At 37.8% G+C, this 27,167-nt stretch overlaps 1 protein-coding gene across 2 annotated transcripts in view; it reads left to right on the forward strand.

Moving 5' to 3' along the window:
- Positions 1 to 12,236, forward strand: part of RBBP6 (RB binding protein 6, ubiquitin ligase) — a 31,625-nt gene extending 19,389 nt beyond the window's left edge. The window contains exons 9-18 of one of the 2 annotated variants that reach the window (XM_065924514.1): positions 804 to 907; positions 1,018 to 1,355; positions 3,130 to 3,226; positions 3,323 to 3,401; positions 3,509 to 3,563; positions 5,184 to 5,252; positions 6,488 to 6,850; positions 7,139 to 7,240; positions 8,109 to 9,866; positions 10,232 to 12,236. In XM_065924514.1, the coding sequence (XP_065780586.1) occupies positions 804 to 907; positions 1,018 to 1,355; positions 3,130 to 3,226; positions 3,323 to 3,401; positions 3,509 to 3,563; positions 5,184 to 5,252; positions 6,488 to 6,850; positions 7,139 to 7,240; positions 8,109 to 9,866; positions 10,232 to 11,816 (4,550 nt within the window). In that variant the 3' untranslated portion in view covers positions 11,817 to 12,236. The remainder of the gene's footprint in view (positions 1 to 803; positions 908 to 1,017; positions 1,356 to 3,129; positions 3,227 to 3,322; positions 3,402 to 3,508; positions 3,564 to 5,183; positions 5,253 to 6,487; positions 6,851 to 7,138; positions 7,241 to 8,108; positions 9,867 to 10,231) is intronic. The other variant, XM_065924515.1, reaches the window with a different exon arrangement.
- The last annotated feature ends 14,931 nt before the right edge of the window (positions 12,237 to 27,167 follow it).

The raw sequence follows: 27,167 nt of genomic DNA on the forward strand, positions 1-27,167 counted from the left end.
AGATCCTGTATGCCATGTGGCGCAGCCAGAAGAAAAACAAGAAAAGAGAGTTTTGGAATACAAATCTTTGTTACAGAGCCTCTTCAGTGAAGACAAAAGTCAAGAGGTTACTTAAGGCTTGTTTTCAGAGTGTGTCTTAAATTTTACAAACCACTTATATAACTGGATTTTTTTTACTACACTGAAGCATAATCAGTGCATCTGTAATTTGGTATTCCTTCTTACCTGCTGTGCTATAGATGTTTCTGATTTCCTTGCCCAAATAATGCTTCTGCTATATGTAATGCCCTTTCTTAGTGATGCCTTTTTAAATTTTGTTTGTTTATGCCACATAACTTATAAGATCTAAACTCCCTGACTAGGTATTTAACCCTGGCCCTTAGCAGTGTGGAGTCCTAACCACTGGACCACTGGGGTATTCCCAAGTGATTGCTTTTTTAAAGCCCTGTGTTTACAACATAATGTCTATTTCTAGGCTATATTTCTATTTTTTCCTGTAATACTGTAGATGTTAGCTAACCAAAGAGAATGGTATTTGAGAAAGAGTGTCCTTTCTCTCAATTTAAGTGCTTGTTTAGCTTATATCCATTACTTCTGTGTTTAAGGTAGAGATTAGAGCAGAGGAGTGATACCAGGAGAGAAATTTTACTTTTAAATTTCTTAATCTAAGAATAAAAGTGATTAGTAATGTGTGCTTGGAAAATAGTAGTGTAACTGAACACATATAAACCATCTTCTCAATTCATTGCCAAAGACTGGGTTCCTAACTGTGCTTTTGTTAATATTTAAAATCTTATACATAGGTATAAGGACAGCGCTCTTGGAATCAGATGAACATACATGTCCAACATGTCATCAGAATGATGTCTCTCCTGATGCTTTAATTGCCAATAAGTTCTTACGACAGGTAGCTATATTTATATCCCCTTTTATGAAAAATTTTAAAAAATCTTTTAATTTAACTGTACTTGAGTAAATATTATATTTTTTCTGCATTTTTATGTTTGGTGTTTATAGGCTGTTAATAACTTCAAAAATGAAACTGGTTATACGAAAAGACTAAGAAAACAGTTACCCCCACCCCCTCCCCCAATACCACCTCCAAGACCACTCATTCAGCGGAACCTACAACCTCTGATGAGATCTCCAATATCAAGACAACAAGATCCTCTGATGATTCCAGTGACATCTTCATCAACTCACCCGGCTCCATCTATGTCTTCATTAACCTCTAATCAGTCTTCTTTGGCCCCTCCTGTCCCTGGAAATCCATCTTCTGCCTCAGCCCCCGTACCTGATATAACTGCAACAGTCTCCATATCAGTCCACTCAGAAAAATCAGATGGACCTTTTCGGTAAGTCTGTGTATCTGTCACTGTTAGGAAACAGCTGAGACCAGTGACTTTTTTTTATTGTATATTGCTTAAATTGTTGTTTTAGTGACCGGCAGTCTGCAGCATCCTACTGTACTCGGTGAGGTGGGTGACTTGTAAGAAATGACTTAGTCTTTTGGAATTCCCTGGCAGTCCAGTGATTAGGACTTGGCTCTTGCATTGCTGGAGCTGGGGTTCAATCCCTTTTGGGGATCTGAGATCCTACAATTCACACAGCATGGCCAAATGAAAAAAAAAAAAAGAAATGACTTAGTCTTACTGGAGGAATAGACAAATGAAGGGAGATTCATTTGTAAATGATTAAATATCCCAAAGTCAAAAACTATACAGATTGTCAGCAGCCCCTCTTAAATGTTGAATAGTATCCCATAATAGCTTTTGCAGTTCACAGGAGGGAGAGTTCACTTATGGTCATAATGATGGTATTAAAAAACAGTAGATTTGAGTAGAACTAAGAACAGAGGAGAGGGGATGAAACACTGGTAGAAAGATCAGAAGTAATTTTTTTGGAGTGTAATTATATAGGAGAGTAGTAAAACCTCACTTAAATCCTACCGCTTCTGAAATGAAAGGGACCTATGACTATATAGTCCAGTGGCTCTATAAGTCCAAGTCTTAAAAAAATGAACCAGCTTTTAAAAACTAAGATGCCAGGGGCATGTTCCCAAAAGCAGAATTTTTAGGAGTAGGACCTTTACAAGTATACTTAAGAGATCCCTGCAAACTACTGTGTATATAGGATGGGTGAACAACAAGGTCCTACTGTATTCGGTATCATGTGACAAATCATAATGAAAAAGAATAAAATCCCACTGATCTAGTTCAACGTTTTATTTGATTAATAGTGGGAATGGTCTACTATTCATTGACTTACCTTAGAGTACCTTTTTGATTTATTAGAGCTGGAAGTAGAATTCCAGAAAAAAATCCTTTTTTTCTCTTCTTGGTTTTGCAACTTTTTTTGTTTCTAAGCTTTAGTAGTGTTAAAACTGCACCAATTTCTATCATTTCATAGACTGTACTTTTTAAGGAGATTCCTTCATCATACATTTCACTTACATATGAAGAACCCTTCAAAAGTCCAGTTTGGCTCATTTTCCCCAGAAGTTTTCATCATCATTGATTTAACTCATCTTAATGCAAGTGTGATGGAGAACAGTGTTAGGAACAACAGGATATAATTTTTAATTTTTTTTCTTTTAATAATTTTTATTAGCTATATGCAAAGGGAAACCTTATAATCTTATCATTACAGATAATGCATTCCTGAAGTAAGAATATTTGTGTACTGCAGACATTTTCTGCAGATCTATTATTTTTCAAACTCTACAAGTGTTTGAGTTCTCTTAAATATGACTCAGTCTTTGTAATAGTGGAATTTTTCTTCAAAAATATGGAAAATGTTCTCATTGAAGTTTAAGGCATACAGCATGCTGATTTGACTTACATGTGTTGTGAAATAATCACTGCAGTAGGATCAGCTAACACCCATCTTCTCACCTAAATACAGTAAGAAGGGGAAAAAAAAGAGTTCTCATCTCCTTGTGAAGAGAACTGTTAGGATCTCATCTCTCTTTGTAGCTTTCCAGTGTACCATACAGCTGTGTCACCTACAGTCATCATGTTGTATGTTACATCCTGAGCACTCACTTATCTCATATAACCAGAAGTTTGTACCTTAAATCTCCATTTCTAGTGACCTTTTAATGTTGTTGTAAACTATTTTATTTTCCAGGGATTCTGATAATAAAATACTGCCAGCTGCAGCACTTGCATCAGAACATTCAAAGGGAGCTTCTTCAATTGCAATTACTGCTCTTATGGAAGAGAAGGTAAGTTTCATTGGCTTTTAAATTTGGAGACCTTTTTATATTATTACAGTAGAGCTTTTTGTTTTGTTTTTTAACTGTTTGTGTTTTTTCCTAAAGGGTTACCAGGTGCCTGTACTTGGAACCCCCTCTTTGCTTGGACAGTCATTACTGCATGGACAATTGATCCCCACAACTGGTGAGTATAAATCACTTTGGTTTGAACTTTTTCCCTTAAAAAATAATTCTAGCTGTATTTAACATGTAATTTTATATTTAGTTGTTGTTCTTATTTTTCTGTCCAAGGTCCAGTAAGAATAAATGCTGCTCGTCCAGGTGGTGGTCGACCAGGTTGGGAACAGTAAGTATATGTTTCACATAATCTTCAGGTGATTGCTTTCAAACCAGAGGATAGAAATTACAGTCTAAGTAGTATGTTGCTGAGTGCCTTTTTTTAAATGAGTGTTTTTTATTATAAAGTCTTTTATATGCCATAGTTTACAGTTTTTATGTAAAATGTAACAAACAAGACTATGTGAAGAACTGTTTTCTAAAAGAATGTATTTTCTAAAATAAATATAAACTCATAAATTTAAAGCCTATCAATCACAAAATTTCTCATTTTGAGTAGCTCAGTTAATTAAATTCTATTGCATATTGAAATCTATAAGGTTTGAGAGACATGCTTTGTGAACGGTTCCTGTAATAAGTCCTTCCTCCTCTCAGAAGAAAAAGCAAAAAATTCTATAGGGTATAATTTTTTATGGCATTAAAAATCAGATTTATTTATTGTTTTATATAATATTTGTTTATATAGGTCATAAATTTATATAAACTGGCCTATATTCTAAAACTTTGATCTTTTTGTTTGAAAGATAAACCAGACTCATTATAGAAAAAATATGTTAAGAATATATCAGTAGAAAAGGCTTCCCTGCTGGCTCAGATGGTGAAGAATCTGCCTGCAGTGTGGGAGACCCAGGTTCAATCCCTGAATTGGGATGATTCCCCTGGAGAAGGGAATGGCTACCCACTCCAGTATTCTTGCCTGAAGAAATTACATAGAAGATCCTGGTGGGCTACAGTCCATGAAGTCACAGGGTCAGCCATGACTAAGTGACTAACACACACACATACGAATATATCAGTAGAAAGAAACGGGATTTGAAGACAGATCTGGGTTTGATCTGCACTTACTAGCTGTATGACAGTGGGTGTGTGATTGTACCTCTCAGCCTCCATTGCCTCATCTGTAGAATTGGAAATGTGCTATTTACCTCACATGTCAGACACCTCCACGTAGTTCCCAGCATATAAAAGGACTCTTTTCCTTTTCTGTAACAATTAAGTTCAAGGCTTCCCTGGTGGCTCATTGGTGAAGAACCCACCTGCCAACACAGGGTTTTGATGCCTGGTCCGGGGACATCCCACATGCCTAGGACCAACCAAGCCCATACACCCCAACTGCTGAGCATGTGCTCTCTAGAGCCCAGGAACTGCAACTGTGGAGCCCAGGGTCTGCAACAGCTGACGCGAGGGGGCCCTGGAGTCCACACTGTGCAACAAGAGAAGCCAGTCCAGTGAGAAGCCTGCAGACTGCAGCAGAGAGTAGCCCTGCTCGCCACAAGTGGAGAAGAGCTCGGGCAGAAACCAGCACAGCCAGGAAATAAATACATGATTTTTTTAAGTACATGGAATCTTTAAAAAAAACACAAAGTTCACAGGGTAACTTATAGAGTGCTAATTAAAATATACTACATGAAGTTTATATTGAGGCTTCATTGTTCATAATATGTTAATCAGAAAAAATATTCAAGTACATGTAATGCTTGCTTATATCTGTCTGTCTGGAACAAGCAAGAATCAGGGTCAGGGAGTAAGGAAAAGTTTCCAGAATAGTTAAAAAATAGGTATCTTAAAGTCTGTGCACAGAAAGATCATGTATTAATTATACTCAAGCCTATTTTATCTTTCTACACAGTTCCAACAAACTTGGATACTTGGTTTCTCCACCACAGCAAATTAGAAGAGGAGAGAGGAGTTGCTACAGGTAGGCTTGCTAAAAACCTTGAATAACAGTAATCTGATGACAGACTGAAAAATATAACAAAACTTAAAGCGTAGCAGTGGCAAGGGGAGTGAGTTCATTTGGTTTGCAGATACCTCACTTAAATCGAGTTGTGCTTGAGAGGCCTATGAAAGAATAGGTTACATGTAGTATTTTTACTGTTGACTTTTTAAGGCTACATCATTGCTACTCCTTCTTAAGGGCTACTTTCTCCTTGTCAGCACATGGCAGAATGTTGGCTTATCTCTGTTGAGTGAAGAGGGAAGTCAGTAAAGCCTCTGCAATGTGTAAGGTGTCATTAACTTAAAGTGAATGTTAACCAGTTCAACTCCTAAGTGTGAAGAATTGCACATTTTTCTCCCCTAGACTCAGTTGTCCCAGTCTTGTGCCATCTTTTCTTCCAAAAGAAGAGACAGGAGATTGTTAGGGACCCTTGCTCTGGAGATACACACGCAGTGTCAGTCTCAGAAGTAACCCGTATAAGTTTTACTCTCTGCGTCATTCTTAAGGGTATCTTCTAGTGCACCAGAGAGAATTGCTAAGCTTATGAAAGATAACTGCTGTTTTTTTGCTAAATCACATATTTAATAGAATATTTACTAAATCAGACTCTCTGAAAAGAGGCTTAAAATCTAAACCCCTACTGCTGCTGTTGTATACCAGTTACCTATAATTTAAAGATTCTTTTAAAAAACTTAACAGAAATAAGCCCACTTTTTTTTTTAAGCCACTATTTCTTTGATGAGGCAGAATTTGACTTTTTTTAACTGTGTCAGAAAAAAACAGATTTTCAGTTACTGATTACAAATGTTCTAGTTTGAAGGGTCTTTACATATTTACTCAAAAAGATTATAGGAAGTGGTTTTTCTTCATTTAAACTTGATCTTGGAAGGCATTTTGGGGAGAACCAGATCACAGAGACTTTAACCTATCAGCTCCTTTTAATGATGGATTAGGAAGTAACGAGATGGTTGTGAAGTGATAATTGGAACTTCACAAGAGAACTTTTAAATATAGTGTGTCTCCATATAAAGAAGGCCTTGTAAACTTACATCCTCTTAGTCCCTAACTGGCCTGAAAAGTTTTTAACATACGAATGATGTTACCTTTACATACAATTTATATCAGTATCCTGATGCTTATTTAAATAGTTTTGGGGTAGAAAAGATAAGCTTACTTGTCTCAGGTGCTTTAATATCTTGGAATTATTTTTCCAGAAGTATAAACCGCGGACGACATCACAGCGAAAGATCACAGAGAACTCAAGGCCCGTCACTACCAGCAACCCCAGTTTTTGTACCTGTCCCACCCCCTCCCTTGTATCCTCCTCCTCCCCACACACTTCCTCTCGCTCCAGGTGTTCCTCCTCCGCAGTTTTCTCCTCAGTTTCCTCCTGGCCAGCCGCCACCTGCTGGGTATAGTGTTCCCCCTCCAGGATTTCCTCCAGCTCCAGCCAATTTATCAGCACCTTGGGTGTCATCTGGAGTACAGACTGCTCATTCTAATACCATCCCAACAACACAAGCACCACCTTTGTCCAGGGAAGAATTCTATAGAGAGCAACGACGACTAAAAGAAGAGTAAGTGTTCTAATTTGAAATTACTCTGCACTTTCATTTTCTGATGTAACATTAAACAGGTATCTTTGGAAGCATTTTCCAGTGTTTCCAGTTAGTGTAAGAAAAATCACCTAAAAATTAAACCAAGTCATACAAGCAACTTCCTCAGGGATTCCTAGTTATTTATAGTTTTAAAGTGGAAAACTAATGGCAATTTCATTCATTTCATTCATAATCTAATTACATTTGTCTTGTTAGTTTTCTTAAATGGTTTTTGTTAACTTTCACTCTTTAACTTTATTTTACTAGGGAAAAGAAAAAGTCCAAGCTAGATGAGTTTACAAATGATTTTGCTAAGGAATTGATGGAATACAAAAAGATTCAAAAGGAGCGTAGGCGCTCATTTTCCAGGTTAGTGTTTTGCAAGCCTTCACAACAGAATTGCAAATGGGACTTTGAATATCCAGGGATTAGCTATGGATATAAATAACATCACAGTTATGGAATTTTTCTGATTCGGTCTAGGTTTATAGAAATGGAAATGTAGCTTATTTCCCAGTATCTGTTTATTGAAATAGTATCTCACTGTAAATTCTATTGTGTAGAACTAGCAGTTATGGGGATTAAATTACCCTTGTCCCTTGAAGTTATTTATAGTATGAAAAAATTGGGAAATGTTTATAGAAGGAAAGAAATAGGGGAGTAGCCAAAGAATACATTTCTGAGGACCCTCTTACTTAAGGCTACAGCTTTCTGCTGGAACATTAACCTGTGTAATTATGAAATAACACTAGACTACAAATTGCTTTATTGATAGAAAAACTGAATTATAAAAATTCCCTAGAAGCTTGTTTAGAAGACTTCTTTTTTAAGCTTATGCTTGAAATATGGTTCCTTTTAAAGCTAGACTGTTGGCCAATAAAGGACAAAAAGAAAAAAATCACTGCTACTTAAAATAATCAGATAGGAAGTAAAATTTAAATTTAATTGGCATTTTCTTTAGTGTTGATTAGATCATATAATTCACGGTACATTAATGCACTTCACTCTAATTATTAAGACTTCACTTTTGTTTTGGAACAAGTGATTGCTCTGATCTTTGTGTACTTTTTTCCATTCCAATAGAGGTCACTGTGCCTCTTTAATCATCTAAGATGAAACTTGATATAAAGAAATATGGAACCATGAGGAGAACATACTTGAATGCAAGCATCTGTATTTTATTTAGCATATATTTCTCAACTATCAATTATTGTTTTGTTTTTTGTTTTTGTTTTAGGTCCAAGTCTCCCTATAGTGGTTCATCCTATTCAAGAAGTTCATATACTTATTCTAAATCAAGATCTGGTTCAACGCGGTCACGTTCTTATTCTCGATCATTTAGCCGCTCACATTCTCGTTCTTATTCACGATCACCTCCATACCCCAGAAGAGGCAGAGGAAAGAGTCGAAATTACCGTTCACGATCTAGATCACACGGGTATCATCGATCTAGGTCAAGGTCACCTCCATATAGACGGTATCATTCACGATCAAGATCTCCTCAAGCATTTAGGGGACAGTCTCCTAATAAACGTAATGTACCTCAAGGAGAAACAGAGCGTGAATATTTTAACAGATTCAGAGAAGTCCCACCACCTTACGACATGAAAGCTTATTACGGGAGGAGTGTTGACTTTAGAGACCCATTTGAGAAAGAACGTTATCGGGAATGGGAGAGAAAATACCGAGAGTGGTATGAGAAATACTACAAAGGCTATGCTACTGGAGCACAGCCTAGACCATCAGCAAATAGAGAGAACTTTTCTCCAGAGAGGTTTTTACCGCTTAACCTTAGGAATTCTCCCTTCACAAGAGGCCGCAGAGAGGATTACTCTGGTGGACAGAGTCATAGAAGTCGAAATGTAGGTGGCAACTATCCAGAAAAGCTTTCATCAAGAGACAGTCACAATCAGAAGGATAATACAAAGTCAAAAGACAAGGAAGGTGAAAATGCTCCAGGAGATGGTAAAGGAAATAAACATAAGAAACATAGAAAAAGAAGAAAGGGGGAAGAAAGCGAAGGCTTTCTAAACCCAGAGTTACTAGACAATTCTAGGAAATCAAGAGAGCCTACAAGTGGTGAAGAAAATAAAACAGACTCATTGTTTGTTCTCCCAAGTAGAGATGATGCTACACCTGTTAGAGACGAACCAATGGATGCTGAATCTATTACTTTTAAATCAGTGTCTGAAAAAGACAAGAGAGAAAAAGATAAACCTAAAGCAAAAGGTGACAAGACCAAACGGAAAAATGATGGGTCTACTGTATCAAAAAAAGAAACTGTTGTAAAACCTGCTAAAGGACCCCAAGAAAAACTAGATGGAGAGCGTGAAAAATCTCCTCGATCTGAACCTCCACTTAAAAAAGCCAAAGAGGAGACCCCGAAGACTGACAATGTGAAATCATCATCTTCCTCTCAAAAAGATGAAAAGACGGTTGGTACCCCCAGAAAAGCTCACTCAAAGTCAGTAAAGGAACACCAGGAGACAAAACCAGTCAAAGAAGAAAAAGTGAAGAAGGACTACTCCAAAGACATCAAGTCAGAGAAGATAACTAGTAAGGAAGAAAAGACCAGGAAGCCTAATGAGAAAAGTAAGCCACTTGATAGCAAAGGAGAAAAAAGGAAGAGAAAAACTGAAGAAAAAAGTGTAGATAAAGATTTTGAGTCATCTTCAATGAAAGTCTCTAAATTAGAAGTGACTGAAATAGTGAAACCATCACCCAAGCGCAAAATGGAGCTTGATATTGAAAAGATGGATAGGACACCTGAAAAAGACAAAACTTCATCATCAGCTGCTCCAGCCAAAAAAATCAAACTTAACAGAGAAACTGGTAAAAAAATTGGAAGTACAGAAAATGTATCTAACACAAAAGAACCCTCTGAAAAATTGGAATCAGCATCCGGCAAAGTGAAACAAGAAAAAATCAAAGGAAAGGTCAGGCGAAAAGTGACTGGAACTGAAGGATCCAGCTCAACACTTGTGGATTATACCAGGTATCTGATAATTGGGGGGCGGGGATGGGGGGGGTTGCATTGTGGATTATACCAGGTATCTGATAATGTCGGGAGTGAGAAAAGGGAGGATATGTTCCTTAAGAATGTATTGATGTTGGGGATTAGCTGGTTACTCTTGTCTTTGACAATAACAATTGTTAAAAGATAGCAGATGTTAAGTAGATTTTGGCAGTGAGCCACACTTATTTTTATGTAATCATACACATGTATCTTAGAGCAGAGTAAGTGGGCTTTTGAAACTTGAAAGGGCATTTGTCATATTTAAGTTAAGTCTTTTTATACTCATTAGTGTTTAACAGTTATGAGTTCTTCATTGAATAAAAAAATATTTTAATTCTTTTTAGTACCAGTTCAACTGGAGGCAGTCCTGTGCGGAAATCTGAAGAAAAAACAGATACAAAGCGAACTGTCATTAAAACAATGGAAGAATATAATAATGATAACACAGCTCCTGCTGAAGATGTTATTATTATGATCCAGGTTCCCCAATCCAAATGGGATAAAGATGACTTTGAATCTGAAGAAGAAGATGTTAAATCCACCTCACAGCCTGTATCGAGTGTGGGAAAACCTGCCAGTGTTATAAAAAATGTTAGCACTAAACCACCAAACGCAGTCAAGTATGCTGAAAAAGAAAGTGAGTCATCAGAGAAAATTCAGAAACTCACCAAGGAGGTGAGCCATGAAATTGCACAGCATGAGGTGAAAAGTTCAAAAAACTCTGCATCTAGTGAAAAAGGGAAAACCAAAGATCGAGAGCACTCAGTATTGGAAAAGGAAAACCAAGAAAAGAGGAAGAACAACAGCACTCAGCCAGAGAAAGATGGTAATCTGGACCGTCTGAATGAGCAAGGAAATTTTAAAAGTCTGTCTCAGTCTTCCAAAGAGACTAGAACTTCTGGAAAAGAAGATAAGCATGATTCCATTCGAGGTTCCTCAAATAAAGACTTCACTCCCAACAGAGACAAAAAAACAGATTATGACAACAGAGAGTATTCAAGTTCCAAACGTAGAGATGAAAGGAATGAATTAACAAGAAGAAAAGACTCTCCTTCTCGGAGTAAAGACTCTGCATCTGGACAAAAAGCTAAGCCAAGGGAGGAGAGAGATTTGCCTAAAAAAGGAACAGGAGAGTCCAAAAAAAGTAATTCCAGTCCCACGAGAGACAAAAAACCTCATGACCCTAAAGCCACTTATGATACTAAACGCTTAAGTGAAGAGACAAAATCTGTAGATAAAAATCCTTGTAAAGATCGTGAGAAACATATGTTAGAGGCAAAGAACAATAAAGAGTCAAGTGGCAATAAATCACTTTATATACTTAACCCACCTGACCCACAGATTGAGAAAGAGCAAGTTATTGGGCAAATTGATAAGAACACCATCAAACCTAAGCCCCAGTTAAGTCACTCCTCTCGACTGTCCTCTGACTTAACTAGAGAAACTGATGAAGCTGCTTTTGAACCAGACTATAATGAAAGTGACAGTGAAAGCAATGTGTCTATAAAAGAGGAAGAAACTGCAGGAAAGGTTTCTAAGGAACTGAAAGATAAAGTAGTAGAGAAAGCAAAGGAGAGCCTGGACACAGCAACAGTCAGCCAGGCAGGCGTCCCCAGGAGCCATAGTCAGAGCAGCCCGAGTGTCAGTCCGAGCAGAAGTCACAGCCCTTCTGGAAGCCAGACCCGGAGCCACAGCAGCAGTGCCAGCTCTGCAGAAAGTCAGGACAGCAAGAAGAAGAAGAAAAAAAAGGAAAAGAAAAAGCACAAGAAACATAAAAAACATAAGAAGCATAAGAAGCATGCAGGCACTGAAGCAGAATTGGAAAAAAGCCAAAAACACAAACATAAGAAAAAGAAGTCAAAGAAGAACAAAGATAAAGAAAAGGAGAAGGAGAAGGATGACCAAAAAGTGAAATCTGTCACTGTGTAGAAGGGCAGATTTTAAAAAATTGACTTAATTCCTAAGTCATCTGTATTAAATTTTGTTATAATGTAAAGAGATTCAAGCCTTGTAAATAATGATACGGAAGACCCTGTGCTGCACTTAAAATATTGCTGCTTGATTATTTGATTTTTACATCAGAGCTTTATAACACGAACTTTTGTACAGAATTGTGAGTTGTGACCATGTAACATGAGAGGTTTTGCTAGGGCCTATTATTTTTAACCACCATTAATTAGTTGGGGTGGAGTTTACTGTACTGTGAAATTTTCACATTTGAATTTTTTTAATTGCCTGGCAAAAGCTGATATCAGTTCTAAAATATCAGCAGAATGATTTGCTGAATTCATTACAACCCTGTTATGTCACTTTTTGATTACAATAAAAGTTTTCAGTAAACTTTTCAAATGTTGAATGTTTGCCTTATTTGAAGGAAACTGTGTCATGACCTTTCACTTCCCCCTTCCATTTCCCTATTTAAAGTATCCTTTGAGTCTTTAGTATGAACTGAACTGTATGTATAAATTCTGAAGTAAACGTGGAAAATGTACTTCATTTGTGGGCTGATAATAGGTGGCCAGAAATAAGGAATCGTGGTTAATTTGATTTCTGGTTGAATAAATCTAGAAGGGTCATAAATAAAGTTCTAAATCACACTTAGCATACGTGCCCTACCCAATCTGAGTCCAGCAGCAAGCAGTAATAGGCCCAGAGCACTAGGTAGAGACTACAATGGGTTTCCTTAATGGCTCTGGTTCAGGAAGCTTATTGTAGGCAATAAAAAGCTATTGAAAGGATGTTGGGAGCTGGCGTAAGAATGGTACTTTAGAAACAGCTGTGTAAATAGAGATTAAGAAGACAGTGGCTAAAAGGAGGGAAAGAGACTAGTTCTAGTATGAGCTAAAGATCCTGAAATGCTTTGGTCCAGGGCACAGGCCTGGTGGTGAGAGAACGGGATTACATTGGCAGCAACTCGGTTCCCTTCCTTGATATTATTTCCCAAGTGTACCGTGTTTACAGTCCTCTATGCCGTTGTTGGTACTGAAGCAGTGTTGTTTTAGGTGGTACACAGACACACATGAGAATGTTTTCTAATGCAGCATTTAATGTGTAAGGGAAAACAGTAAATGATTTAAAGAATGTAAAGGTAATAAAAATGCTATTCACATCAGAAAGCCATTCAGGACTGAGTTAAGTTTGGGAAATGTTGCCTTTAAATGAAACCAACTTGACTTTAAAGAGCTCTTCTTTTGCTAAATTTTTTAAAAATTTCCAGACATCTCCATCATGGGGGAGTTCTACCCACTGCTAGCCTCACCCCTTTCCAATCTCACAACACGTTCCACTTGTGCTTTCAGATACTCCAGCAAGACCACATTCAATTCTTAATCTCGGCCCCACATCTAGGCTATATCTCCCACATTCACTGAGGATTTTGGCATCTAGAACTCACTTTTATCATACGTTCTATCATGTGAGGTTAGTTTCACTACCTAGGTGCATTGTTAAGAATTCACTTTGAGCTCAACTGGCCTTCACTTTAATTGCAGTCCACTCCTATGATAATTTACTTGAGTTAATCACCACCTGTCACCATTCCCATCTTAAAATTTCAACTCGAGTGTGTCGTCTGTAACCTACTTTTTCAGCTCCTTTCCCTATTGGCCTTATGTAGACCTGAGGTTTCAATTCCTCCCTTAGTCACTGTTACTGTCTTTCCTTCTATAGCTGCCTGTATTGCATCATTTCAGCCACATGCTAACACTCCCAAAACCTGCTCACCCTTACCCATCTTACTTATCTAAACAGCTCAGTCCCCAAAACTAGATACAGGTGCTGACAACTGCTGCTTAACAATTAAAAGGCTTGAGAGAGAATTGAAATAACTGCCAGGCACTGTATTAGGTGCGGTCCTTACTTGACCCTTGAGAATTCTAATGGCTCATGTTTAGTGCTTCTTTGAGCAGGAAACTTCACTGCCTGTGAGGTTCAGCCCAACCTGGAATACTTAGCTAGTGCCTAAACTAGTCCACCTAAATAACCCCTGCCATTTGGAGTTGGACGTGTGAAATCCACCTATCTTTGCTGGTTTCCAAAAAGGTCATATTCTATCTACTCAATTGACTGTTTGCTCTGGCTGGAATTTCCTTCCTCCTCTACCTGTCTCACAAGTTACTACCCACTGTTTGAGAGTTAGCTTGATTGTTTTGAGTTCTCAGGGTTGCTTGTCTACCTCAAAATAACACCCTCAGGACACAGTTGCATCACTGAATATGCTATAGTATTAATAACTCTCCAAAGTGCTTACTACGAACTGTCTGGTCTCCACTGCTTCATGGAAGCCAGCAATATGTCAGCTTTTTTAAAGACAGCAATATATCTTTTGAGTTCCTATAGATCTGGGAGACAATGTCCTTCCAAGTGTCCTTCCAAAACCTTATAATTAAGGGTCGAAAAATAACTCCTTTGCTAGTCTCAGCATGCCAAATGAAGAAAGCTAATCCCCTCCAAGATGTTTAAGGCAAGGATTCAGAGAAGGTAGGCAACTAGTTTTAATGGTTTATTCTGATTTGTGCTAGTGTCCCCATCTATGTCTTGTCCACTTTTTCCTGTCTTTAATTTTTTCAATGAGCAGCAAAGTCATTTTACACTACTGCCATTAATCCAGCTTCAGTGGGTTTCTTAGCAACAATGAAAACCTCACTAGCACACATACAGTGTACTCTGCTTTGTCTTTTTGTATACTATGTGCTTAAGTCGCTCAGTCATGTTCGGGTCTGCGACCCCATGGACTGTAACCCACCAGGCTCCTCTGTCCTTGGGATTTTACAGACAAGAATACTGGAGTGGGTTGCCATTTCCTCCTCCAGAGGATCTTCCTGACCCAGGTTTCAAACCTGCATCTCCTGTGCCTCCTGCATTGCAGGTGGATTCTTTACCTCCTGAGTCATCGAGGAATCACATCCTTTTGACTAGCATTTTTCATTTTTAAGAAGTGAGAATGATGTTGAAATAAGAGAACTGAGTAAACCATATAAATCCTTGATACAGGATAATGTGGAGCTGCTATAAGTGAGTAACAGGCATACAATGTGAAAGACATGGGGTTAACAGGAACATTCAGAGATTTCGTGTGTGGACTTCCCTGGTTAAGAATCCACCTGTCAGTGCAGGGAACCTGGGTTGGATCCCTGGTCAAGGAAGATCTCACATGCTTTGGAACAGTTAAGCCCTCTGGCCACACCCATTGAGCCCACATGCTGCAACTACTGAAATCCATGCTCTACAGCAAGAGCATTCCACAATGAAGCACAAGCCTGGCAATGAAGAGTAGCCCCTGCTTCCCACATGCAGCAACAAAGGCCAAGTGCAACCAAAAATAATGATCTCGTGAATTTTTTCAGTAACTTCAAGTATAAACAGTTTACCAAGACTTTCTTTGAGATTATTTATGTCATGTTAAAAGGATTTAAAAATAGTTATTGGTAATTTCATTATGCACTTGGGTGAACAGTGATTTTTTTTTTTTAAACCAACACCAACATGAATGTTTCCCACTCTGCAATGTGGCTATTTAGTAATTTGCTAGGAAGTTGGCTTGGCCAATATAAATCTTTCTCAATTAAGTTTTCCATTTTTAAAGTTTTTAGTGGTACAGCAGCCAAAATGGCTATCATCAAAAAATGCACAATAAATGCTAGGGTATGGAGAGAAGGGAACCCTCCTACACTGTTGATGGTAATGTAAATTGGTACAGCCACTATGGAGAACAGTATGGAGGTTCCTTAAAAAACTAAAAATAGAACTGCCATATGACCTTGGCAATCCTGTGCGTATATCTGGAGAAAAACATCTGAAAGGACTCAAGCACCCCCAATGTTCACTGCAGCACTGTTTACAATAGCCAGAACATGGACGCAACCTAAATGCCCATCCATAGAGGAATGGATAAAGGAGATGTGGTACACAATGGAATATTACTCAGCCATTAAAAAGAATGAAATAATGCCATCTGCAGTAACATGAATGGACCTAAAGAATATCATAGTGAAGTAAGTCAGACAGAGAAAGAGAGATGTAGTATGACATCCCTTATATGTGGAATCTTAAATGATACAGATGAACATGACAGAAACAGACTCACAGACTTAGAGAATGAACTTATGATTGCCTTGGGGTGGGGGAGGGGAAGGATGTGGGGAATGGATAGTTAGGGAGTTTGGGATGGACATGTACACACTGCTATATTTAAAATGGATAGTCAACAAGGACCTACTTACTAGCACATGAAACTCTGCTCAGTATTATGTGGCAGCCTGGATGGGAGGGGAGTTTGGGGGAGAATGGATACTTGTATATGTATGGATGAGTCCCTTGGCTATTCACTTGAAATTATCACAACATTGCTTGTTAATCGGCTATACCCCAATACAAAATAAAAATTTAAAAAACAATTGAGTTGCAAGCTAAGAGAAAAAGACTTTTAGTGGTAAAAGATACTGATACAAGGACTTTCCTGTTGGTCCAGTGATTAGCAATCTGCCCGCCAATGTAAGGACACAGGTTTGATCACTGGTCTAGGGAAATTCCACATACAGAGCAAATAAGCCTCTGAGCCACAACTACTGAACCCACACTCTAGAGCCCAGAAGCTGCAGCTAATGAAGCCCAAGCACCCTAGAGTTAGTCCTCTACAATAAAAGAAGTAACCTCAGTGAGAAGCCCTCGTATTGCAACTAGAGAGTAGCCCCCACTCACCACAACTGGAGAAAGCCCACATGAAGCAACGAAGACCCAGCACAGTCAAAATAAAAACAAATTTTAAGATATGGAAACAGCATCAGACTTTATTTTGGGGAGCTCCAAAATCACCGCAGTTGGTGATTGCAGTCATGAAATTAAAAGACGCTTACTCCTTGGAAGGAAAGTTATGACCAACCTAGACAGCATATTGAAAAGCAGAGACATTACTTTGCCAACAAAGGTCTGTCTGGCCAAGGCTATGGTTTTTCCAGTGGTCATGTGGATGTGAGAGTTGCACTGTGAAGAAAGCTGAGTGCTGAAGAATTGATGCTTTTGAACTGTGGTGTTGGAGAAGACTCTTGAGAGTCCCTTGAACTGTAAGGAGATCCAACCCGTCCATCCTAAAGGAGATCAGTCCTGGGTGTTCATTGGAAGGACTGATGCTGAAGCTGAAACTGTAATACTTTGGCCACCTCATGCGAAGAGTTGACTCATTGGAAAAGACCCTGATGCTGGGAGAGACTGGGGGCAGGAGGAGAAGGGGATGACAGAGGATGAGATGGTTGGATGGCATCACCGACTCGATGGACATGAGTTTGAGTAAACTCCGGGAGTTGGTGATGGACAGGGAGGCCTGGCGTGCTGTGATTCATGGGGTCGCAGAGTTGGACACGACTGAGCGACTGAACTGAACTGAACTGAATACAAGAGTGGACATACATTTAAGATTTAAAATATTCTTTTGTAGAGACTGACACCTTAAAATTTTCATAATTGCTTATAAATATGTTTTTACCTAGGCTTAATGATATATGATTAAAGCTGGTAGACTGATTCTTTTTCATCTCCTAAAAATCAACACATTTAATGAAAAATGAATATAGGGCAAACTATATCAGTGTTAGGAATCAGGTAAAATATAAGAGGGGCAGACATAGTCAGAAATGTGTAATTTCTACCACAATACCACATTTTTAAAGTTTAGTTTTTTTCTGTTTTTGTTTTTGAGTGAGTGTGTGTGTGACTGTGTGTGTGAGTTGTGTGAGTGTGTGTGTGTGAGAGTGTGTGTGTGAGTGTGTGTGTGTGTGTGTGTGAGTGTGTGGTTTCAGTTTCGTTTGTTTTGTCACTCAGCAGTGGGTGGCCATACTGGTGATTATTACTGTTGGAAACATACTAAGAATAAAAACAAAATAGCAGTTCATCAATTAGTAGCAATTTTTCTGTTAAGAAAGGGTTGAAACTGACAGTTAACTCCTGAAATTTTGAGTCCCTTGAATAGAATTGTTATTTAGGAGGGATTTCAACTTGACTTTATCAAGTTGATTTGCATTCAAAAATAATCCAATCTAAGAATCCAAAGAATCTTGGATCTTTACTCAGAATTTCAAGTCAGAATTTCAGGCTAAAGAACAGCCTTCCAGTCATGCAATCAATTGTTACCTCTTGTAATTACTCTGGGAAATATTATTTTTCTACATTTAGTGTGTCTTTATTTCTTAGTTTAATAGTTTAATAATATATTCTTAAATATTAATTATCTTAAATATTAATTAGCTTGGGAAATAAAATTTAATAAATATCAAGTTACAAAGTCACATTGATATCTTATAATTTAAAATGTTTCTTATATCAAAAGAACTCATTAGCACAATTCATTAATATTTTATATATAACTGACATAACTTTGTATTAGTTTAAGTTTTATAATCTGTTGATTTGATAGACTTATATATTGCAATATGATTGCCAACAGTATGTTAGCTAACATCCTCATCACATCACATGGTTATCATTTTTTTGTGTGTGGTGAGACCAAAGGATATAGTCTGTTAGCAACTTTGAAGTTTATAATAAATATTGTTGGCTATAAAAAAAAAAGAAGAAGAAATGCCTGTGATTCTCTTTCTTGAGAAAGCAGATGGCCTTTTGGGAAATACAAATAGATCATCACTAAGTTGGAGGCGGGGGCTCCCCAGGCGGCCCATTGGTAAAGAATCCACCTGCTGTGCAGGAGACCCAAGAGATGCAGGTTCGATCCCTGGGTCGGGAAAATGCCCTGGAATAGAAAATGACAACCCACCCCAGTATTCTTGCCTGGAAAATTCCATGGAGAGAGGCACTCGGTGGACTACAGTCCATGGGGTTGCAGAGAGTTGCTCTCAACTGAGCGACTGACCAAGCAGAGATGGGTGAGGCTGCAGAACACATGAGGAATATCCCCTTTGAGTTCACTTTTGAAATGTAAGCTGCACTTCAGGTTTCCTTAGCTTCAGTCTGAGGCTACAGTGTTGATTCATAAAGGTGAAGATTCTATCCAAAAATAATTGCCATACCTGGTCTCATTGCCAGGAAGCAGGTGAGGGCACGCAGGTCTCATTTGCCTGGTTATTACAGGGAAGGGGAAAAAACACCTAAACATACATAATTTTCAAATCATTATGGTATCAGTACTAGCAAGGGCAGACAATTAAGTGGAATTGAATACCATTCCAGAAATTGATCCAAATATAAAAGTAGTAGCAGTTTCAGCATAAATGTGAAAAGGATAGATTTTTCAGTAAATACTTTGAGACAGCCATTTAAAGTAGATTTCTTTCACATCTTAAAATTCTAGATAAGTTAAATTTTTATCCAAAATTTTATTTTATTGTATAACCCAAGTGTTGATCAATTTTACTCCAGCCTTCTAGAATCACCTTTTCTTTAATAGTTTGGTCTTTATTTTCCAAATCAGCCAGTCTATTGGAAACCCAGGTTTTTCCTCAGTATTTCTGGTGATAGTTGTGAGATCTGGTTTACCTCGGTTTCCCCTTTTTTGAATTCCTGATGTCTATTCCTTGTGCTGATTTTTCTCTTCTAATCTCACTAGAATCTCAGTCTTCATAAATTTTCTGACATTTCTCCCAGAGCAAATCACATCCTCATTTTCCTACATACAGCAGCATCCTTTTTTTGTCCTATACCATAGGTTTTTCATCTTTTAAACTGAAATCAGTCATTAAGGTATATTTCTGAACCAAAAAACAATTCCCCTGTGATGAATTATACCATTAGAGGGCAGAAGACGCCGCAGTTAGTTCTTTTAAAATAGCAACTCTTTTTTCCCCCCTCTACAACTTTTCATTTTCTTTCCTGCAGTCTTGGTTACTTCATGCGGTATTCTTTAGTTGCAGCGTGTGGGATCTAGTTCCTTGACCAGGGATTGAACCCAGGCCCCCTGCATTGGGAACCTGAAGTCTTAGCCACTGGACCACCAGGGAAATCCCCTCTACAACTTTTAAAAATTACAGACTCAACTTTTACTCAGTATACAAATGGCCAGCTACCATTTGAAAAAGATATCCCCGGTAATAAGAATGCCAATAAAATAGAGTTCTGTTGCCCTCAGTTGTTTAGAATTATCCACAAGTCCAAAGCGTACCTGATTCTCCATCCCCCCTTTTCTGATGGTTAGTGTTTTTTATGAAGTTCACCCAGATCATCATATGCATTCTCAACTTGCAAGTTTTAAATTTTGTTTTTTAACAAAGTTGTACATAGTTTTAAAAGTCACAAATTTCTTCAAGACATTTCAGTCTCTTGCCCTAAGCTGATGCACCCCAACCCCAGGTCTCCAGAGGCAATTTCAACCCTGCTAATTGTTTCTTTAATAAACAAAAGCAGGGACTTCTTCAGCGATCCAGTGGTTAAGACTCCGCTTTCCAGCACAAGGGACATGAATTCAGTTCCTGGTTGGGGAATTGAGACCCTACATGCTGAGTGTTGTGGCCAAAAACAAATATACAAGCAAAAAACAAACAAACAACCAAAAAACTACCTCAAAGCAAAACTCAAAAATCTAAAAAAATAAAACGCCAAACCATTTTGTAATAAAAATAGAGCATGCTCCTGTTATTTCCTCATCTTCCAGTTTCAAGTATGAACAATTACTTTAGTTCTTCCTTTCCTCCACCTGCCCCCACCCCACCACATAGACATCCTCTCCCATCCTCCAAATAAAAGTTTTATTATTTAGGCTAAAACAAATTGTGTGTACATTATGATATGTTATTCAGAATCAAGTCATCTGGTATATAAGGATTTCTTTCTTGTAAAATCTTATTTTTCATGGAATTACTAACTGGTTCATTTTTAAAAAGTGTTTAGGACTTCCCTGGTGGTCTAATGGTTAAAAATCCACCAGTCAATGCAGGTTCGATCCCTGGTCAAGGAGGATCCCACATGCCACAGAGCAACTAAGCCCGAGAGCCACAACTGCTAAGCCCACGTGCTGCAACTACTGAAGCCTATGTACCATAAAGCGCATGCTCTGAAACAAGAGAAGCCAGCGCAACGAAAATCCCAAGCACTACAATAAAGAAAGTAGCCTCTGCTTGTTGCAACTAGAAAGAGCCCTCGCACAGGAATGAAAACCCAGCACAGACAAAAATAAAATTTTTTTAATTAAGTTAAAAGTGTTCTGTTTCCTGTAGATTACTAGAAGTGTAAACAACCTCTTGGAATATTCAAATAAATATTCTTCCTTCAGTTTTATCTTTTTGTGTGTGATAATTCTCCTAGAACCTTCTTTGCATTTATTCTTTTTAGCCCGTCGCACAGCTATGACCCCAGGAGCTAATTTTATTATCCTGGACATTTTCTTCACCTTCTCACCTGCACTGGATCTTTGTGTTTTCCATCCTGGGTCCCTCTTTTTAGGTTTGTTTCCTCATTTGGGGTAGAAGCACATGCTCTAGTAAATTCCTGAGAAAGGATGCACGAGAGGTAAACTTTTTGAGCCCCTGTAATATTAAAAGTGTTCTTACTTCACACTTACCCTTGATTTGTGGCTTGACAAGGAATAGAATTCTAGGTGGGAAGTTGTTTTCACTTGTACTTGGAGGTCTTTCTCATGATGCAGCTTGGCATTGCTGATAAGGAGTTCAAATCCATTCTGATTTCTAATCCATTTACATATGATTATTTTTTCCTCTCCCAGGAAACTTTTGGGAACTTTTACATCCTGGGTGCATTAAAAAGCCCAGCAATGTACACTGATATGAGTCTTAAAATTTATTTCACTGAGTGCTCTATGAGCCCTTTCAATCTGGAAGCTCCTGTCTTTCAGTTCTAGAGAACATTATTTTATTACTTGTGGAACAATATCCTCGCATTTCATTTCTCTCCTTGGACTTATTATATTTAGATGTTAAGATTTTCTGGGGTGACTGTCTAATTTTCTTACCACTTTCCTCCTATTTTCTTTCTTTCTTTTTTTTTCATTTATTTTTATTAGTTGGAGGCTAATTACTTTACAATTTTGTAGTGGTTTTTGTCATACATTGACATGAATCAGCCATGGATTTACATGTATTCCCCATCCCAACCCCCCATCTATGTTTTTTGCAGTGAAGACTTCAACATTTCCCAGTTTTTATTTTTGCTAGTATATTTATAATTTCTCATAATTCTTTTTTGTTTGTTTGTTTTATTGTTCCCTTTTAATAACATTCTGTTCTTTATTCATGGATATAATAGGACTGGTGGAGAGATGATAGGCTTTTTTTTTTTCTTTTAGTTCTTGCCCCTTGCAAGAAAAACTGTGTGAGGTTTGTCAAGTGGGTTCTATTGTTCTTGTTGCACCATTTCATTAGGGGAGACCCAGCTGCTAGCATCTGCCAGGCACTATTCTTGGGCTAGGTTCCCAAAGAGGAATTTTCCACTCTTCAGAATGGTATAGAGGAGGTGCAATATAATTACAAAGCTGGCTACCAGAAACTTTTTTTGAATCCAGATAGGCTTTACTCTGTATATAGACTTTAAGTTGATCTTTCTGTTCTTGTTGCAGCATTCCTACTACAGCTATGCCTGATGTCCTCAAATCCTGAGCCTTTCTGTTCAGTGGTTCTCACGGGGCTGCATATTGAAATTACCTGAGGAACTTTAAAAATACTGAAGACTGAGGCATTTAAAAACAAACCCTATGTGCAAAACAGAAAAAGAGACACAGATGTACAGAACAAAATTTTGGACTCTGTGAGAGAAGGCGAGGGTGGGATGTTTCGAGAGAACAGCATCGAAACATGTATATTATCCAGGGTGAAACAGATCACCAGCCCAGGCTGGATGCATGAGACAAGTGCTCGGGCCTGGTGCACTGGGAAGACCCAGAGGAATCGGGTGGAGAGGGAGGTGGGAGGGGGGATCGGGATGGGGAATACATGTAAATCCATGGCTGATTCATGTCAATGTATGACAAAAACCACTACAATATTGTAAAGTAATTAGCCTCCAACTAATAAAAATAAATGAAGAAAAACAAACAACAAAACACTGAAGACGCTATCCTCCAGAGTTTCTGATTTAATACATCTCCCCAGGACTTCCTTGATGGTCCAGCAGTTAAGAATTTACCTCTCAATGTAGGGGACACGGGTTCAATCTCTGGTCCAGGAAGATTCCACACGATGCGAAGCAACTAAGCCAGTGCATCACAACTACTGAAGCGTGGGCCTAGAGCTTGTGCTGAACAACAAGAGAAGCCACTGCAATCAGAAGCTTGTACACTGCACTGAAGAATAGCCTCCACTTGTCGAAACTAGAGAGAGTTCATGAGCAGCAATGAAGACCCAGCACAGCCAAAAAAGGATAAAATAAAAAATAAATCTAAAAAGGATTTATACAATTTCCTTCATGTGATAAAACATAATAAAATTTAAAAAAAAAATCTCCCCAGGTGATTTCAATGTGCAGCCAGGGGTTGAGAACCACTGCTCCCTAGAGAGCTAATCTCCATTCTGGGCCTAACTGCATTCCTACTTTCAGCAGTATCACCTATGTATTCTGATTCTTCCTGGTCTTCTGTGTCATGAATAGCTTGACTTTGGGCTACTGATTTGGAACTCTGATTTTCTGATTGTTCATTTGAATTTCATCTTCCAGCAATGTGCTGTTACTATTTCCTTTCCTATTCTTTTTCATTTGTGTCCCTTTTCTCCCTTTGTTATCATTAGAGGGAATTTTCAGGAAGAATCAGAAGGAAATAAATTCAATCCACTATGTTTAGCTGAATTCTACTCTCTATCATCAATAATATTGTTAGACAAGGTCTAGCTGGGGACTTGGCCAAGTCCTCCAGATTAGCAAAACTTGGCCTATAAAATATCTAAGGTTTCCCCCAAGATTCTATAAATTTCTGGACTGCTCATGTTTTCAGTTCAGTTCAGTTCCTCAGTCGTGTCCAACTCTGCGACCCCATGAATCGCAGCACTCCAGGCCTCCCTGTCCATCACCAACTTCCGGAGTCCACCCAAACCCATGTCCATCGAGTCGGTGATGTCATCCAACCATCTCATCCTCTGTCTTTCCCTTCTCCTCCTGCCCCCAATCCTTCCCAGCATCAGGGTCTTTTCCAATGAGTCAGCTCTTCGCATCAGGTGGCCAAACTATTGGAGTTTCAGCTTCAACATCAGTCCCTCCAGTGAACACCCAGGACTGATCTCCTTTACGATGGACTGGTTGGATCTCCTTGAAGTCCAAGGGACTCTTGAGAGTCTTCTCCAACATCACAGTTCAAAAGCATCACTTCTTTGGTGCTTAGCTTTCTTTATAGTCCAACTCTCACATTTATACATGATGTTTTCAAAGCCATTGTAAATTCATGACTAGAATCCTTGGTCAACCTAAGTTGACCTATATCAATCTATGTTCTTCTTCTAGATCAGTAACTTTTTCTTCTGCTAGTTCCCTTACTTCCTCTTCTCTTCCTCCAACCTCTTTTATTTATTTATTTTTTTGTTAAATCTGATTGTTTGTAGTGTATAATTAAGGGATTTGTTTTCCATGTACCTTTCATGAGATTTTTTTAAATTAAAGTTTTTTGAGTTATAATAAGTCAAAATTAATGTTTCAGGTGTATGGCCTACGGATTCAGTATTTTTATAGATTATAAAATGATCATTACAATAAGACCAGTTATCATCTGTCATTACACAGGTTGTTACAATATCACTGACTATATTCCCTATGTGTACATTACATCCCCATGATTTATTTATCTTATAGCTGAAAGTTTGTACCTCTTAATCCCCTTCACCTGTTTCTTCCATTCCACCCTCCCCCCACCCCCTGCCTGGCAACCAGCATTTTTTTCTCTGTATCTATGAGTCTGTTTCTGATTTTCCGTTTGTTTCTTTTCTTTTTTGGTTTTTAGATCCCACATGTAAGTGAAATCATAAGGCATTTGTTTTTCTATTTGACTTATTTCACCGAGCATAATAACTTTCTATGCATCCGTCCACGTTGTCACAAATGGAAAGATTTCATTCTTTTTATGACTGAGTAATAGTCCATTGTATTTATACCACATCTTTATTCATTCATCTATTTGTGGGTACTTAGGTTGCTAGCATATCTAGGCTATTGTAAATAATGCTGCACTGAACATAGGGGTACATATATCTTCTCAAACTAGTGTTTTTGCCTTCTTTGGATAAACACCCAGAAGTGGAATTTGCCAATTCATATGGTAGTTGAATTTTTTAAATTTTCTGAGGAACCTCCATATTGTTTTCCATAGTGGATGTACCAATTTACATTCCCACCAACAGTGCATGGATGTTCTCTTTTCTCCACACTCTTACCAATACTTATTAGTCTCGTCTTTTAGATAATGCAAGATATTATCTCATCGTGGTTTCGATTTACATTTCCCTGATGATTACTTGAGCACATTTTCATTTGCCTGTTGACCACCTGTATGTCTTCTTTGGGAAAACATCTATCCTCTGCCCAATTTTTAAAATCAGGTTGTGTTTTTTTTATATTGAGTTATATGAGCTGTTTGTCATTTTGGATATTAACCCCTTGTTGGTCACATTGTTGGAACATATTTTATTCCAGTCTGTAGGCTGTATTTTCATTTTGTTAACAATTTCATTTGCTTTACATTTAATTAAGTCCCCCCCCCCTCTTTTTTTGCTTTTATTTCCACTATTTTAGGAGACAGATGCAAAAAAATACTGCTACAATTTATGTCAAAGGTTATTCTGTCTAAGTTTTCCTCTAGGAGTTCTACTAGTAGCTGGTCTAAAATTTAGGTCTATAATCCATTTTATTTTTGTATTAATATTAGAGAATGTTCTAATTTCATTCTTTTTCATGTACCTTCATTCATGTACACAACATTCATTTTTCATGTAACTATCCCATTTTCCCAGCACCACTTATTGAAGAGACTGTTTTTTCTCCATTTTATACTTGCCTACTTTGTCATGGATTAACTGACCATCCATCCACAGGTTTATTTCTGGGCTGTCTATCCTGTTCCATTGATCAATGGATCTGATTTTGTGCCAGTGCCATACTGTTTTGGTTACTTTAACTTTGTAGTATAGTCTGAAGTCAAGGAGTGTGATTCCTCCAGCTCTGTTCTTCTTTCTCAAAATTGTTTTGGGTATTCAGAGTCTTTTATGTTTCCACAGAAAATTTTAAATTACTTGCTTTAGTTTTGAGGAAAATGTCATTGGTAATTGATAGGGATTTCATTGGCTCTGTAGATTGCCTTGGGTTATATAGTCATTTTAACAATATTGATTCTTCCAATCCAAGAACACAGTGTATCTTTCTTCCATATCATCTTCAATTTCGTTCACCAGTGTCTTGTACTTTCAAGAGTATAGGTCTTTTGCCTCCTTTGGTAGGCTTATTCCTAGATATTTTATTCCTTTTGATGTAATGGTAAATGGCTTATTTCTTTAACTTCTATTTGTTATTTTGTTGTTAGTATACAGAAATGCAATATACTTCTGTATATTAATTTTGTATCCAGCAACATTACTGAATTCACTAATGGGTTCTAGCAATTTTCTGGTGGCATCTTTAGGATTTACCATGTATAGAATGTCATCTGTGAAATATAGTTTATTTATAATAGCAATCCTAACAAATGTGAAGTGACTCCTGACTGCTATTAATATTTTTCTCTATCATTTGTTTTTAAATATTAGATTGTGATATTCTTTGGTGTAGTTTTATTTTTGATTAGTTTTTTATATTTGATTAGCTTTTTAGATCTGTGGTGTGTTTATAGTTTTTATCCACTGAGAAAAATTTCAACTGTGATTTATTAAAATATTTTTTCTATCCCACTCCTTTCAGGGTCTCCAAGTACATGTATATTAGGCTGTTTGAAGTTTTTCCAAAACTTACAATAGTCAGCTAATTTCTTTCAATCTTGTTTTCTCTACATGCTTCACTTGGGATTATTTCTATTGTTATGTCTTTTTGTGAATACATGCTAAGTTGCTTCAGTCATGTCTGACTCTTGGCAACCCTACGAACTGTAGCCCACCAGGTTCCTCTGTCCATAGGACTCTCCAAGCAAGAACAGTGGGGTGGGCTGCCATGCCCTGCTCCAGGGGATCTTCCCAACCCAGGGATCCAACCTGTGTCTCTTTTGTCTCTTGGATTGGCAGGCAGGTTCTTTACCACTAGCACCACCTGGGAAGCCCTTTTATGTCTTTAGATTCACTAATATTCTATTTTACAAGTATAATCTGCTTCTAATATTATGCATTATAATTTTCATATTGGTCATTACAGTTTTCCTATCTAGAG

Source organism: Muntiacus reevesi, chromosome 2 (genome assembly GCF_963930625.1).
Source record: "Muntiacus reevesi chromosome 2, mMunRee1.1, whole genome shotgun sequence".
In the NCBI taxonomy this organism is placed as follows: Eukaryota; Metazoa; Chordata; class Mammalia; order Artiodactyla; family Cervidae; genus Muntiacus; species Muntiacus reevesi.